General features: G+C 33.5%; 1 protein-coding gene across 2 annotated transcripts in view; it reads right to left on the reverse strand.

Annotated features, from left to right (window-relative positions):
- The window catches only part of LOC111052581 (methyl farnesoate epoxidase), a 54,967-nt gene extending 37,577 nt beyond the window's left edge, over nucleotides 1-17,390 (reverse strand). Inside the window, exons 1-2 of one of the 2 annotated variants that reach the window (XM_039430744.1) lie at nucleotides 17,149-17,292; nucleotides 14,583-14,834 (exon numbers count right to left, since the gene is read on the reverse strand). In XM_039430744.1, coding sequence (XP_039286678.1) covers nucleotides 14,583-14,834; nucleotides 17,149-17,233 — 337 coding nt within the window. In that variant the 5' untranslated portion in view covers nucleotides 17,234-17,292. Of the gene's footprint in view, nucleotides 1-14,582; nucleotides 14,835-17,148 lie in introns of both variants that reach the window. The other variant, XM_039430745.1, reaches the window with a different exon arrangement.
- Nucleotides 17,391-17,902: the final 512 nt, after the last annotated feature.

The raw sequence follows: 17,902 nt of genomic DNA on the forward strand, positions 1-17,902 counted from the left end.
TGCGAAGTGTAATTCGTTTTTTGCAAGCTGAAGGGTTATCCGCAGCAGAAATTCACCGTAGAATGAAACGAGTATATGGTGAAAGCTTTATGAGTGACAGTGCAGTGCATGATTGGTGTTGGGAATTTAAGATGGACGAGTTGACATTCATGATGAAGGGGGCCAAGGGTGACAACGCCCGTCCTCACAGTGCTGCTGTGACAAAGCATCTTCTTGACAGGTTCAAATGGGACGTTTTTGACCATCTGGCATATAGCCCAGACTTAGCACCAAGCGACTATCACCTTTTCCCGCAACTGAAGAAAATGCTAGGAGGGCAGAGCTTCTGATGCTGTGAAAAACCATCTCAAATCACTGGCGGCTAACTTCTGTGAACAAGGTATTAAGAAGCTTGTACCCAGATATGAAAAATGCCTCAATCTGAATGGTGACTATGTTGAGAAGTAACTAATAATGTAAATAACTTTTGATAATAAATTCATTCAATTACTCTCACTAGTTTCTTTTTTATACCACATCGGAAGTTGAAAAAAAAATAGCCCTCATACAAGTGTTGTCTCGTCTTGTATTGTGATCTGGACCTGGGATCCTGGAAGCAAGGAGGATTTGGACATGAAGGTAGGCCTATGTTATTGTGCACTTAGCCATTTTAATTGTTCAACTTGCTACCCGACGCCAGACAACCCAAAAGTTCTCGATGTAATTGATACAGTCCACAAACCAGAGTGCTGTTTGAGCCAGCCTCTGTCGAATATACATGGTCCAACCATCCGGAATTGATTTGTTCATCGAATTTTGAATAGGACATAAGTTTGAAATATCGTCTAATAGGTTTGTCGTTTTTTATGCCTATTTTATTCTTGGTTTTTCTGTGTATATGGCTTGTTTTTGTCGTCGTAGATGAATATACACCTTAATTGTGGTATTCTTAAGAAATTTGGGCTCAATTTAAGTTGGAAATTGAGTAGAACAAGTAAATATTTTCATAAATAATTGTGTCGTAGCTTTATTGCATAAGATTGTTGCATTGGCGCCACAAGGTTGGACTGTCAAGTTCGTGTCAATAAGTAGAGAAAGACTTAAGGGCACGCCACACCAAGCTCGCTACCGCGGCGGTAGCGAAGTTTTAAAAATCGCTAGCCATGTATTCAGGTTGATCGCGCCACACCGAGCTCGCTACCGCGGCGGTAGTACGGCGCACTACCACCTACGACCGCCTGCTAGGCGATTCAACAAAACTTCGCTGAGAGGTAGTACGGCGGACAAAGCGAGCTCAGTGTGGCGCACTCAACCTGAATACATGGCAGGCGATTCGAAGAGGTAGCGCATGCGCACAGAGTGATGACTCATTCGGCGTTCCTCCTTGCAGCACAACGCAACTAGTACGTCTCACTCCCACACTGTAGTTGGACTCCCTCCCCCCACTACTAGACTCACTACTCGGAGACTACCGCTAGCGGACGTTTTTCGGTGTGGCGTGCTCAGCCGAGAAAACTACCACCAGCGGTACTACCTCGGCGGTACTGGCGAGCTTGGTGTGGCGAGTCCTTTATACATCGTCTAGCTGTAACAGTAGCTGGAACTGTTACTTTTTTCAAAGGATGCTTGCAGTTATTTGCATTGATTTTTGTCGTTACTTTGTTATTAATAGCAGATATTGTTTGTTCCAAGAGTATCGATATGGTATTATTAGCCTTGTAGCCGATCATTTCTACCGAGCATAAGTTGAAATGCTGGCTTGGCTTGTATGATTAGATAAGCTAGCCATTGTTCATTACACTACTTCATTGTGTCGCCTGCTCTCGTGTTTTCCCTCTTATTCTTGTTTGGCTCTTTGTCTTACTCTCTCTCTCGACGAGCACTCACTATTATCGCCTCACTATGGGTGTTATCGAAGATTTGACATTTCAAAGAGATGCATTAATCCGTAAAATAAAATGGATTAATGAAATTGCCGAAGCTGTCGAAAAGGATCCGAAAAATAAAAAAATGAAGAATTTATTGAAAGTTATGGGTGAGCATATTGATCACCACCAGGTGGAGTTCAATGATATAATAGATAAGATGCAGAGCTACTATAACAAACAAAATCCTCAATTGGAAACTAGTGAGCTTGAAAATTTGATGAGCCAATTTGATGAGACTTTTTTCAATGTCAAGGCTATTCTCGAAACCTTACCATCTACTCAAACAAATTTGAATATTAGTTCTTCCAATGTAGCTTCTTCACCTACAACTGGAAATATCTCGCCAGTTGCTCTACCTAAGCTTCCTTTAATGACTTTTGACGGTGATTAGAAAATTTGGAGTCAATTTAAAGATTTATTCAAAGCCACGGTTCATAATAATGGTCAAATTGCTGACATACAAAAAAATATGTATCTTCGGTCTGTACTGAGAGGTGATGCACTGTCAGTCATTTCTGTAGTCCCATTGACAAGTGATCATTAAGTTGAGGCATGGAAATTATTATTGAATCGCTACAATGACTCTTACAAGGTGACTGACACATACTTGCAAGCAATATTTGATATGCCAGCAGTTAATAAGCAACCAGACTTGCTACAAAAATTCATCACTCATTTAGCTGAGTATATTGCAGCACTAAAACCAATTGGTCATTCAGTTAATGACTGGTCGATTCCATTATTATTTGTCTTACGTAAAAAACTGACTGAAGAATTGAGAGAGAAGTGGCAGAGACTGCTAAGAAATGGAACAGTATCCGATTTGAAAAACTTCCAAATATTTTTGAATGATGAAGCTGTTATTTTAGAGGCTACTAAATCCACTGATTTATTGTGATCATCTACATCGTCAGAAGCCTCCTCACGTAAGCAGTTTGGGAAATCGAAACCCACTATGGGAAATTACAAAGCTTCAGCTATGATTGTTAAATCGAAATCAGACGAGCTGAAATGTATTGAATGTAATAATTCTCATGAACTGGAAAATTGTGAAGTGTTCTTGAATCTCAAACCATCTGATAGATTAAACCATGTAAAAGAATGGAAACGATGTATCTGCTGTTTATTGGCAGGGCACTTTATTAGAGATTGTAGAAGAAGGAAGCCGTGCAGTCACTGCAACTCGCATCATCATTCGCTCCTCCATTTAGAGCCGAGACAGCCGCCTGTTGAAAACACCAACACATTGGCCGGTAATAAACAAATGAGCAGGGTAGACGTGCACGGCGACGCTGATCAAAGCCATCAAACATTTATACTGACTCAGCTAAGAAAGTATTTTCGAATGTAAATAGTTCCTTAGTATTGTTACCAACTGTTAAATTGGGAGTTCGAGGTAATCAAGGCAATTATCATAAGGTCAAAGTATTATTAGATAGTGCAAGCACCAAGTCATTCATTACAAGGCAATGCATGAAAAAACTGGGTTTAGTGGTACAGAAAACACATAGTTTGCCAATCTATGGATTATCTGATACTAAACTGGAAGTGACAGATGAAATTACTAACTGTGAATTTGAAATACCGAACTCCCCTTCATTAAAAATTACCGCGTCGGGAGTCAACAAAATAGCAGCTACAAATCAGATAAAAAATGCGTACTGGGCACATATTGAAGGACTGGAGCTAGCAGATTTTGAATTTTTCCTTTCAGAGAAGGTTGATATTTTATTGGGTGCTGAATATTTCCCCTTCATTCTGACTGGAAGAAAGGTGATTGGTCCAGCGGGTACACCATCTGCCCTAGAAACTGTATGGGGCTACTGCCTGATGGGTGAGGTATCAGAGGAGAGTTCTACTATCTCAAATAATCTGTGCATGTATTCCAATGCTAATTCGGAAAAGTTGGTGAAGCGATTTTGGGTCGTAGAAGAGCCACCGAGAACAAAAAAATTATTGGAAAGTGAAATGGCTTGTGAGGAGATATACAAATCAACTGTTTGTCATTTGAATACTGGTAGATACATTGTAGAATTACCATCCAAGGAAACAAATACAAGGGAGATATCGGGATATCTTGAAGGTAAAACTAATGTCGGAGAAAATGTTTCCATGATTCGAGAAGAAAAATTGGGAAATAATTTAGAAGAAGTTCCAGGTAAACAAGGTATAGCCTTCAACAGTTATCTACCGATCAACGGTAATTTAAGGAAAGAGTTAAAAGTGATTCATAGTCCACATGAAATCAAACCAATGGGAAGACCCATACCGAAAAAGGAAATTGGAGAAGATGTTTTTGAAAGGGAGAAACGAAATTTGGAAGAGTTAGATGATGATAGACAGGATAATGTTGAAATAAAATGGACAAAATCCGAAAAGGGAGAAGAAATGAAAGAGTATACTCTAACAACTATGTCATATGGTGTATCATCATCGCCATTTCTTGCCATTTGTACTACGCATCAGTTTAATGAAGATGAAGAAAAAATGTTCCCTGCAGCTTCTGAAGCCTTACGGTTTTCTACTTACATGGATGATATAGTTACATCAGTCTCATCAATGGAAGCAACCAAGCAACTGCAGCTTACTGAATTGTTAAGCAAAGGGAAATTTGAATTGCTAAAGTGGGCCAGCAATCATTCTACCATTCTATCAAATCTCCCTCCAGAGCATTGCGCTATTGATGCAATAGATTTCACTTTGGAGTCTGATAAAGCCATTGAAATTCTTGGCTTCCAATCGAATCCAATTGGTTACTACCTCTTCTACAGGGTGAAGGTTCCATCCAGTCTAGCCACAAAACGAAATGTTTCATCAACTTTAGCACAAATTTTTGATCCATTAGGATATTTGACACCTTTCATGCTTACCTTCAAGAGTATAATTCAATGTCTATGGCAATCGGGATGTGACTGGGATGATATGGCATCCGTGGAGGTAGTGAAGAAATGGGAGCTTTGTGTGGTTGTCCTAGTAGCTAGATTATTACATGAAGTTCAAGAAGTGCTTTCAAAAATTATAAACATAGATTATATGGCAGCTTGGTCTTATTCAACTGTGGCAGTGAGTTGGATTCGGTCTTCACCTCATCGTTGGCCTAGGTTTGTGGAAAATCGTGTAAGTCAAGTACAGGAACACCTGTCTACAGAGCAATTCAGATATGTGTCAACCGAATGTAATCCAGCTGATTGTGCTAGTCGAGGACTATCACTCAATGAATTAATTGGTAATTCTCCGTGGTGGAATGGTTCTGATTGGTTAGACAAACCACTGGAGTGCTGGCCACACCAAATCCACGGTAATGATGATGAAAATTCCAAACAGATTGAATTGGGAGCAAGAAAAATTACACTAGCAACACAGAATAAAGACCCAGAGGAATAAATTCAATCGGTGAACTTGAGAAATCGATGGAGTTTACTCAAAAGAATTGTATCCTCATTCTGGAAACGTTGGCAATTGGAGTATGTATCTAGCTTGCAAACCCGAACAAAATTGTACAGAAAACATAGTAATGTTAACATTGGACGTATGGCTCTCTTACAGGAAAGTAACCTACTCCCTCTTCACTGGAGGCTTGGTCGAATAACAAAGATACTCCCTGGACAGGATGGAGTTGTGAGAGTGGTGGAGGTACAGACTGCAAAGGGAAGTCTAACTAGGGCTTTCAATAGTCTCCTCCCTATTGATGAAGATTAGGCCTTATTGAAGGGAACTTCAATAAGTTTAGTGGTTTGTTTTTTTTTGTTTCTCGTTTTATATGCGGGAAAGGTTCCCAAGTTGCTTTGTTTCTTGTTTTTATTCTATATTGGTTGTATATAGTCATTATTTCTCGTCCCATCCTCTCCTTTCCGAGGGCCTCCTACTCCTTTTTTTAAGTCTCCTCAAGGGTCCTTGAGGAGTGAAGACATTTTCCTTTTTTTTCCTAGTTTCCCTAGTAGGGTTTGTTATAGGTGGTTTTTTTTTTTGTTATTGGAAGTTCTTCCAAGGTGGGCGGAATGTTCAGACGTTATATGAATGTTCCCCTTTATTGTCTGGCGTTGTGTGTTTTGGGTGTCTGGGCAATTATACGGTGATGCGCATAGCATAATCGCCAGTTGCCGATTGACAGCCAATCGAACAGCTCACTTCTCGTAATGTCGATTTTTGCAAAGTGATCTATTGATTATTTATTGTGATTTATTACAAGTGTCGTCTCGTCTCATATCGTGATCTGGACCCGGGATCCTGGAAGCAAGGAGGATTTGGACATGAAGGTAGGCCTATGTTATTGTGCACTTAGCCATTTTAATTGTTCAACTTGCTACCCGACACCAGACAACCCAAAAGTTCTCGATGTAATTGATACAGTCCACAAACCAGTGTGCTGTTTGAGCCAGCCTCTGTCGAATAAACACCTATAATTGGAGGGATCATTCCTATCACCTTTTTTTAAAAATTGGCTTAATTCTGGCAATTTAGAAATGGCTTGGGAAAGAAGCTTTAGTGAAAATAGTGTTTACAATATGAGCAATTGGTAAGGATATAAACTCAGCTATCTGTTTTAAAGTAACACTGCTAATTTCATCAATTCCAGGACTAGCATTATTCTTTAAAGTGATTTTTTGAGTAGTATTTTTTGAATTTAAAGCCTGAATATGTTCATTGAACCTTTTTTGAAAACATCTACATGTTTGACCAATGTAGAATTTTTCACAATTACTACATTTCAGTTTATAAACGCCTGATTTTTTAAATTGTTCTTGTTGTATTTTTTTATTAGAAATCTTCTTTATTAAATTAAAAACATTATTTGTTGTTTTGTATCCTAAATAAAATTGTTTTGCAAATGTCTTCCTTATTGCCTTATTGAGAATAGTGTTGTATGGAACACAAATTAATATATTCCTTATTTTCTGAATTTCTATCATTTTGTGGATTAATTTGTTTATATTTTTGCTTATATATCATCTTATCAATAAATTTGGTATCATATCCATTTGTTACTGCAAAATGTTTTATAATTTTCACTTCTTTTTCGTAATTTTCTTTTGACATAGGAATATTTATCAATCTATAAATCATTGATCTGAATGCTGCTGTTTTTTGCTGCCATGGATGGTTAGAGTCTTTTGGAATAAGAGTATTTGTATGCGTGGGTTTCCTGAAGATATTAAAATTATGTTTCTCATTTCTCTTACTTATTTCCAAGTCTAAAAATTTTTTTCTCTTTTTGAACTTCCATAGTAAATTTTATAGAAGGTGAAATTGAGTTTAAATATTTTTCTAAATCTTCATGTGTTTCATCATTATTATTATTGTATAAGCATATTATATCATCAACATATCTATACCAATAAATGATATTTTCTCTCAAAGGATTATATTATCATTCATAATTTTAGACTTTTCCAAATTGTTCATATATATGTTAGCAAGGTATCCTGATAATGGTGATCCCATAGCTAAACCTTCCTTTTGCTTATAATTTTGTCATTGAAAGTGAAATAATTTTGATCTATGCATGTTTTTGCTAATGCTATTAAATCATCTATTTCATTACTGTTCACATCATTTTCAATCAAGTTTTGCTTTAAAATGTTAATAGTTTCATTAGTTGGGATAGAAGTATACATGTTGACTACATCAAATGATAGAAAAATTGCGCGACTTGTAATAGTTATTCCCTTGATTTTTTGAACTAGTTGGTAAGAATTTGTTACATTATAATTTTCATTTATTATTATTTTTTGAGGAAGTACTTTATTCAGATATTTACAAGCTTTATAAGTTGGAGCATTTCTATAGTTTACCACAGGTCTTATAGGTATACCTACTTTGTGAATTTTAGGTTGACCTCTAAAAATTGGTGAGGCAGGATTAATCATTTCCATTTTAAACTGATCTATTTTAGAAATAGTTCCACATTTTGATATAATATTATTTATATTTTTGCAGTATTCTTTAGTTGGGTCTTTTCCTAAAGTTTGAAATTTATTTTCTCTAATAAATTGTTCCACTTTATCATTATAATCTATTTCTTTAATGATAACTGTAGTGTTTCCTTTATCTGCTTTTGTTATCATAGCTTTTCCATTAATTAATTTTTTTGAAATTGAATTAATAATTTTCATATATTCTTTTGCTTTTACTAAAATTTCTTTTTTCTTAAGATTGTTACCTATTCCGAGTTCCTGCGCAAAATTGTTCCTCAAAGTACCTTGGATCTCTCTCTTCTTGAATCTAATTGAGGTTTCAATATCAAAAAGTTGTTCTTCAATTACATTCGTTTTATTATCCAAATTGACGTTATATTTTGAAGCGTTTGAAAGTAATTCATTCCCTTTCTTATTAAACTCAATATCTGTTAAATTCTTCATTTTTTCAAATGATTCATACTCATCAATTTTATAATATTGATTTGAGTCAATATTTTTCTTTTGTTCAAAGGTTAGCATTTCTATTTTTTTCAAATGTAAAGCTTAAAGTAGAAGAAAAGATAATACATACACATAAATAAATGAACAATTCCATGAGGAATCGATCGAAGAATTTGAATTACAAATTAAATCTTGGATTACTCCATACATTGAAAAGAAGAAATTCATACATTTGAAAAAAATAGAAATTCTAACCTTTGAACAAAAGAAAAATATTGACTCAAATCAATATTATAAAATTGATGAGTATGAATCATTTGAAAAAATGAAGAATTTAACAGATATTGAGTTTAATAAGAAAGAGAATGAATTACTTTCAAAAGCTTCAAAATATAACGTCAATTTGGATAATAAAACGAATGTAATTGAAGAACAACTTTTTGATATTGAAACCTCAATTAGATTCAAGAAGAGAGAGATCCAAGGTACTTTGAGGAACAATTTTGCGCAGGAACTCGGAAAAGATAGCAATCTTAAGAAAAAAGAAATTTTAGTAAAAGCAAAAGAAGATATGAAAATTATTAATTTAGTTTCAAAAAAATTAATTAATTGAAAAGCTATGATAACAAAAGCAGATAAAGGAAACACTACAGTTATCATTAAAGAAATAGATTATAATGATAAAGTAGAACAATTTATTAGAGAAAATAAATTTCAAACTTTAGGAAAAGACCCAACTAAAGAATACTGCAAAAATATAAATAATATTATATCAAAATGTGGAACTATTTCTAAAATAGATCAGTTTAAAATGGAAATGATTAATCCTGCCTCACCAATTTTTAGAGGTCAACCTAAAATTCACAAAGTAGGTATACGGTACCTATAAGACCTGTGGTAAACTATAGAAATGCTCCAACTTATAAAGCTTGTAAATATCTGAATAAAGTACTTCCTCAAAAAATAATAATAAATGAAAATTATAATGTAACAAATTCTTACCAACTAGTTCAAAAAATCAAGGGAATAACTATTCCAAGTCGCGCAATTTTTCTATCATTTGATGTAGTCAACATGTATACTTCTATCCCAACTAATGAAACTATTAACATTTTAAAGCAAAACTTGATTGAAAATGATGTGAACAGTAATGAAATAGATGATTTAATAGCATTAGCAAAAACATGCATAGATCAAAATTATTTCACTTTCAATGACAAAATTTATAAGCAAAAGGAAGGTTTAGCTATGGGATCACCATTATCAGGATACCTTGCTAACATATATATGAACAATTTGGAAAAGTCTAAAATTATGAATGATAATAATAATCCTTTGAGAGAAAATATCATTTATTGGTATAGATATGTTGATGATATAATATGCTTATACAATAATAATAATGATGAAACACATGAAGATTTAGAAAAATATTTAAACTCAATTTCACCTTCTATAAAATTTACTATGGAAGTTCAAAAAGAGAAAATAAATTTTTTAGACTTGGAAATAAGTAAGAGAAATGAGAAACATAATTTTAATATCTTCAGGAAACCCACGCATACAAATACTCTTATTCCAAAAGACTCTAACCATCCATGGCAGCAAAAAACAGCAGCATTCAGATCAATGATTTATAGATTGATAAATATTCCTATGTCAAAAGAAAATTATGAAAAAGAAGTGAAAATTATAAAACATTTTGCAGTAACAAGTGGATATGATACCAAATTTATTGATAAGATGATATATAAGCAAAAATATAACAAATTAATCCACAAAATGATAGAAATTCAGAAAATAAGGAATATATTAATTTGTGTTCCATACAACACTATTCTCAATAAGGCAATAAGGAAGACATTTGCAAAACAATTTTATTTAGGATACAAAACAACAAATAATGTTTTTAATTTAATACAGAAGATTTCTAATAAAAAAATACAACAAGAACAATTTAAAAATCAGGCGTTTATAAACTGAAATGTAGTAATTGTGAAAAATTTTACATTGGTCAAACATGTAGATGTTTTCAAAAAAGGTTCATTGAACATATTCAGGCTTTAAATTCAAAAAATACTACTCAAAAATCAGCGTTTGCTGAACATTTAATTGAGAATAATCATAATTATATCAATATAAATTTTCTAATATGAAAATATTAAGCATTGGTAGTGAAAGTAATAAATTGAATGTAAAAGAAGAATTTTATATCTATAGAACTGCAAAATTGAATAGGAATAATTTAATAAATATAATCCAATTTGACCGAAATAATCCTATTTTTGATAAAATTAAAATGAATAAATAAAATTAAAATTTTAAAAAATTTAAATTTAAATTTAATAACTTTTACCATAAATAATTAGTCATATGAATTTAAACATATGTCAGTTTTATATCAATTACTAAACAGTTATTGAATTTTATTTATTTATTTTAGAACCTGAAGATGGTTTTAGAACCGAAACTAGTTGTTCAACTATTTTAATTTTTTTTAATAAATAAAGGGTGCTACAAGTTTTATTTTTTTTATTAATTTAAAAGCAGCCCATTTCAATAAGTGTGCTATTTATATATATGACAAATCTATCCTTAGATCTTAAAAATATATGATACCGTATATACAAGACGTTGATAATTCTGTGATTCTGGTATTACCTTTTATAAGAGATCATAAATCATTTTTACTCAAAATATAAATGTATTCAGCAAAAAATTTATCAAAGTGATTCATGTTTAAATTCAAATCACCTGTTAGACAAATAACAATATTGTCAGGAATGCCACTCAAGTATTTGTCTAAACTCGTCAAAAATTCATCAATTTTACTATTTGGTGAACGATAGATTCCTATCAATCTCAGAAACTTCCCACTTAATGTTTCGACATCGAGACAAATAGCATTACATTCATCAATATCACAGCTCAGTAGTTTTAATTGGTAGCTTTCCCTTATATATACAAAGACAATCACATTTATTCAGCTTTGAACTTTTGTTTATAGTTGTATAACCAGGTATGTTGAAGAGAAATGGAACACCATCAGCGATCCATGTTTCTGTGAGCACAATATAATATCATGCTTGGTTTCACTGTTCTCAAGGCAGCACAGAAATTCATTAAAATTGGTTCCTCTGTTGCTCTATGTTTGTATGCAGCCATAGCCTTGAGAGAGCCAGTTGAACAGTCTGTTAATTTCTAATCCGGACTAAATACCACGAGAGCCAATCAGAGAAGCCTTCTATTAAAAAAAACCCTACTCTGTTTAATTGTCATAGAATTTGATCATTATTGAAATTGAACAGGCTTTTGTGCTACTGGGCCTGATATTTTCATGTTTCAAAATCAGCTAGAAACTAAATCGAAAAAAAAACATCATATTCCATCAGCTGCTCCTATTTCTTTTCATGATGTCATTACATGACACAAGACAAACCTATAGATATTGATAGATCAAAAGTGAATACTAAAGTTGTCAATTGTGATAGAAATTAAATTGAGTTACATATTAAGTTACATCCAAATTTTCATCACTAAGCTTTTGGTTTCAAGCGAAGATCAAAGAAAGAAATCGTAGAACGGTAGTCAATAAAATCAACTCTTTTCAGATTTATGCAATTTCATATTAAAATGATCCCACTTTAATATGTATGATAGCAGGCTAAAGTTTAGGACATGAGAAATCAGCCACAATAAGTTTTACTCTAACTATTATGAATGGACTCTTATGTATATGAATGGACTTCCATGGAAGAAAGAATCAGTGGATTGGCTGCTTTCACACTTTTGGAAAAGTGAAATGAAAAGTAAGTGATAGGCTATGCCAAAAATTCCAGAATAAGCAAGATATCCATGGATACCAGAGTCAACAAATCCAAATGAACTTAATTTGGAATTTAATTTTCAATTGCATCAAACAAAAGCAAATATAACCTGATCACTGCTAATTTGATAACTGTCAACGGGAAATATTAATTGCCAATGAATAAAGTCAAGGTCGAGCCCCGCCCAATATTCTACAAAATTCGCTGTATTCTACAGAGCACTTCCAACACATCAATTAATTATTCAAATGATTTGACTCAATAATTTTCATGACAAGTTGTGGCCTAATCTCAAAAACGATTATAACAATTTTTGTAGAATATTTAGATTATTATAAATATTTTACAAAAATAATCTATCAATTCCCGTAGCGAAGCACGGGTGCCCTGCTAGTATTAAATATATAATATCGCGGCACCGAGCTTCGCTCGTTATTTTTATTTATTGATAAACAGAACACAATTCTCTAAAATGATTGTGTTTATATTTCACAGCTGGCTATACGTCATCTTATGAATTTCGGGGATGCGGTTTTCCCAAGGATGAGACCTAGAGCTTTTCCCAAGGATGAGATCTAGAGCAATCGAATCTTTATATCATAAACCTACTATGTTCCAAATTTCGTGAAAATCGTTAAAGCCGTTTTCGAGATCCATTAAACATAAATAACCAGATGTAAAAATAACCAGATATATAAATACAGAAATTGCTCGCTTAATATAAAAGGATAAAAATAGCTAGATATAAAAATAACCAGATATATGAATACAGAAATTGCTTGCTTAATATAATAGGATTACGGTACATAATATTCCTATATTATAGGAAATTCAATATTTGTATTACAACAAATCGCATTTAGGTGATATATCTTCTCTTTATATAAAAATGAATGTCTGTTTGTTAGTTTGTTTGTTCCCTATAGACTCGAAAACTACTTGACAGAACGGCATGAAACTTTGGGAATATGTCGTGTGAATATTAGGGATGGTTTCTGACCAGAAAATTTAATAGGGGGACTAATAATAATTATTTATTAATCCATTTTACAGACCTATGTTTTTGAAATTTTAGGCCGAGTGGCTACTTATAATATTTAGCATCTAAAGTTACCAGCTGTATAACTAGTAGTTCTGTGAACAGTAGACCTCATGCAGTATTCTCATCCACAAGTACCTGATTGAAACTATAGACCTAATGGAAATACAGCAATAGACTGGCTTCTCCACCCATCTGTGTAATTACTTGTCAGCTGATTTATGATGAATAATTCTATAGTCTGATTTTTACTCTAATATTGGCGTATGAAGGAGTCTCCTTTTTCCTTTTATATCCTTGAAATGCAAAATTTCCAAAAACCTTGTATATTTGGTCGACGCGCAATTGAAAAAGGAACATACCTGTCAAATTTCATGAAAATCTATTACCGCGTTTCGCCGTAAATGCGCAACATGTGAACATTTGAACATTCAAACATTTAAACATTAAGAGAAATGCCAAACCGTCGACTTGAATCTAAAGGTGCGTACAGATATACGCACCGCGAACATGAGCGATTCACTTTTAATCAGCTGACTATATCTGTATTTTTACAGTAACGGTATACGATATAGACACATTTAGATATAAAAAGCTTGGCATCAGCTGATTGAAAGTGAATTGCTCATGTTCGCGGCGCGTAAATCTGTAGGCACCTTTAGACCTCACTTCGCTCGGCCAATAAACACGTCACCCTGTGATCAATTACTGTGTACTGGTATTAAAACGGTGGTTTGGAGTTGAAGTTAGTGTACCGTAGTTGATTGGTACCAGCTGTAGATAATCGTTCCTTAGAAGACCTATACAAATTATATTATCACTCCCCTATCATTGAGAAACTGGAAAATAATTATTCATCTCATGAAAGAGAGTTGTTCATATTGCAATCATTAATTACTGAAGAATGACAGACTAAATTGATTTTTTAAAATTTAGCTTAGCTTGGTATTCATCATAAAATTGAAGATGGAAAGAATATGGAATTCTGTGTTATTCATCGCACATCGCATATTTCCTGGACCATCTATTGACAATCAACAACTATGAAAACATTAAACTCATATTTGAAACACTGATTTAACCTACCGGTATCTATTTTTCAATTCAACACTTTACTGATAGATATTACTACCAATTGACCGAGAATATGTTGTAATGTCGGAATAATAAATGCTGCACTAAATGACTAAGCACATAGGAAGTCCGTATTAAGATATAAATGAAAATATTGATTGTCAGATAAATTTCATGATTCACCAAATAAAGTCAAGTATGACATGAGATACATTGACTTTTTAGCGGTACGAAGTTAGCCGGGTAAGGTAGTCAATAATAAAATGCAACTTCTCAATGTCGGGAAGTTGGACCAATTGAAGAAAAATACAAAAATATTAGAGTGATGGAAGTAGTTTAGAGTAGCCAAATTTTCTTGAATAAAATAATAATTTACCGAGACGTTTTCCGAACGCTCGGAGCCTGAAGAGAAAGCCGTCTGGTCGACCTTCGTACTCGTTGAGGGCCAACAGCTCACTGGCCAATTTGTAATCGGAAATAACGACAATTGTGTCCAGGCCGAGTTTGACTCCCACAATCGGTCCATAGGTTTCGGCCCAATGCTGCCAAACCAAATGCACGTACTTCAGTTTTTTGTGTAGTTGCAAAAACTCAAATAGGTTTCCGACGAACGGCAGCCATTTTGGACCTGCAAATCAGCAAAATTCTGTTTTTTCTTTTTAGTTCTGAAGTGATGTAGATAATTGATGATGCCATTGACAGATAGTATTTTTTTAATTGAAACTTTTCCTAATCTTGAAAGGTAAATCTAATACTGCTGAAATTATCGAACAACTACGTGATCTCCTAAAAATTATTCTCTGGAACTGTGGAAATGATTCTTAAACTATTTGACCATACAAAATACATAATACCCAATTGGTTCAATAAAGCACACATAAACTCTAGAAATTAATCGATTATATTAGCTAATATTTATTATATTCATATGGTATGTAATAGGCTATTTTCCAGTATTTCAGTATAGTTCCCTTTCACCAACGTTAGTAGACAGACTAACGTTACCCTTTCCCAACATTTTGTGATTTCGAACTTTACAGAATATTATCCCACCTCTAAACATAACCTGCGCAGCGCTCGCGGCCAGGATTAACCAACTCGCTGACAAACCTCAAATATAAGTATAGCTAGGATAGGATACGAAAAATGAATTATAAAAAACGACTGAAGAAGAAGATAATAGCAATCAAGAATTAATAATTCATTTTCAAAAAAATTAATTTCAAATAAAAATGTCAGCATATGTAAAAGCATTATTTTACAACCTATCAAAATGTTTGTCTGTTTTCAGTAGTGATAGCAGGTTTTAACAAAAATTACCGAATATGAAAAATTATCAGGTAAAGGTTACTTATTCATTTTCGACCGACTTTGACATATTTATTATGATGCATGATTTTGAACCGCCTTGACGAGCTGAAACTAATGAGCTTTAGTACAAGAAGACCCGATCATTGTGTCAAAAGTTATGAGGGTTCGAAATATTGATCCTGCAGGTGTCCTTATGTGCGCCTCTCCACTAGGAAATACTGAAATGAATATTGCATGTAATGGCTGATTCTCAAAGAACATGATCTGATGAACTTATATTATCGTGCGAAATCTCAATGTGAGGACAATCAAGTTGAAGATGATGGTTGAAGCTAAAAATGAGGCGTTTTTCAAAATACAAGGAGCATTGTTATCAGGTTTACCTGGAAACCTATATGTGATAGAGCGCTCTTGAAATTTTTCTCATTTTTGAAAAATTGTAACTAAGATAGCCTACTCATTCAAGATAGAGAATTCTGAATGATCCCATTTTATTCATGATTTTATTATCTAAAAAGAAAAGGCTAGAGGGAATTTTTCTGACCGATTGGCGGAAACAGCTGAAAACTGGCAAATGAACCGGAAATACGAGGTTTTTGGGCCACCTTCATCTTGCACAGGGAATTTTTGCATGTAATAATTGGCTCTGGACTTCTCTTAATTATGTACCCAAACAATATATTAAAAATGAGAACTACAATAATTGCAAGTACCAATTTATATAGGCCTACGGTAGTTGCTAATCGTGCCCCAAAGTGGTTGACCTTTCAACTCTCTTTTTTACCACACTCCCAAACTATGCTGCTCTTCCCAGTCATTCAAGTCAATGCTCAATGACCATCTGATCTAACACACTATGTGCCAGTTGCACAACAGCCGGTTAAATTTGAACCATGATTAATTCCACGAGAACCAATCAGAGAAGCCGTCTTTTCAAAAACGCCTTCTCTGATTGGTTTTCGTGTAATTATTCACGTTAAAAACTTGACCGGCTGTTGTGCAACCGACCCTATCTATTGTAACTCTATCTCACACCTTGTACTAAATTATTACTACTGACACCTATAATAATTATATCACTACTACATATATATGACCTCATTTTTATATTATAGCAAATTATTATACGGTATATTAAATTTCTTAAAAATATTTTCAAATAGGTAACAACTAAAATTTTCAGTAGACCATGGCCTATATACCCTTTGGAGCCTGTTATTATTGGTTGGATGATTAAAAATGAAGGCTAATGATATAATTATTCAGAGTAGGGTGTAAATATACAAACGTGTGAAGTGAATACTTGACAAGAGACTGAAATAAATTATCATCATACTAAATAATGGAATTATAATAGGCCTACTGGTAACAAGTAAGAACTGCTCTAGTACGGTAATACAAAAAACAAGCAACGATAGATCAGGAAATTTCCAGAGATTTCAAGCAGATTTCTGCTGAGAATAGGCCTATTTTTACAAGAAAAATACAATAATATATACCATATATGATATGAATTTAGAAGGTACCGTACCTACCTACAATAATATACAGTTAACACAGAAATTAATAAATTAGAACACTCAAACTCTTTAAACCTTCAAACCCTATTTAATGATGAATAACGTAATCACCTGGTGGAAAGTGTCTTGGTTTTATGTCCCAAAAATAAAAGTACCACACAATGATAGTAGCGACAGCAGCAATTTCAAGCCACATTCTCGCTCTTACAGCTCGACAAAGCCACTAGAATGCTTATAACATTCAATAGAAAAGTGAGCCGCTTAATAGCTTTTCAAGTAAAACTATTCTCAAATTAAAATGAGTTTGAAAATCTAAATAAAACTGCTGCTCTACCGTAAGGCATTGTTATCCCAGTCAGATAACATATCTTCTAAGAGTAAGCACGAATATAGAAATTAGACACAATGCTCTGCTCTGTTCGGTAGTAGAGGTAGGAAAAATATTATGTAGATAAAAGCTTAAAATAACCAGAGGTACTTATAAATATTCAGATAAGTTACCCTTACTTCTTCACTACCGTCTTTTACCACATTTCTCCTATTTGAATATTGTGCTAATAGGCCTCTAGTGGCTTCCTGTGTAGTGTACGGAACAGTACCGTACTTGAAAAAAAATAGTTGAAAACATTTTTTACGTTGAAGAAATAAATCGAGAGATTATAAAATGTATTGTTGAGATAAATCTAAAATAACATATATAATCGATCAACATCTTCATTCTTGAATGAAATATATGGTACTGTACTTTGAGAAAAACTCACGTTGGTTGGTAGTCCAGTCAAGGAAAGGTTATAGAGGGAAAAGTTTGGAAGACAATTTTTGACCCCGCAGGTTTGTTCAGGGTAGTAAGAAGTTAAACATATCA

Source organism: Nilaparvata lugens, chromosome 6 (genome assembly GCF_014356525.2).
Source record: "Nilaparvata lugens isolate BPH chromosome 6, ASM1435652v1, whole genome shotgun sequence".
Lineage (NCBI taxonomy): Eukaryota > Metazoa > Arthropoda > Insecta > Hemiptera > Delphacidae > Nilaparvata > Nilaparvata lugens.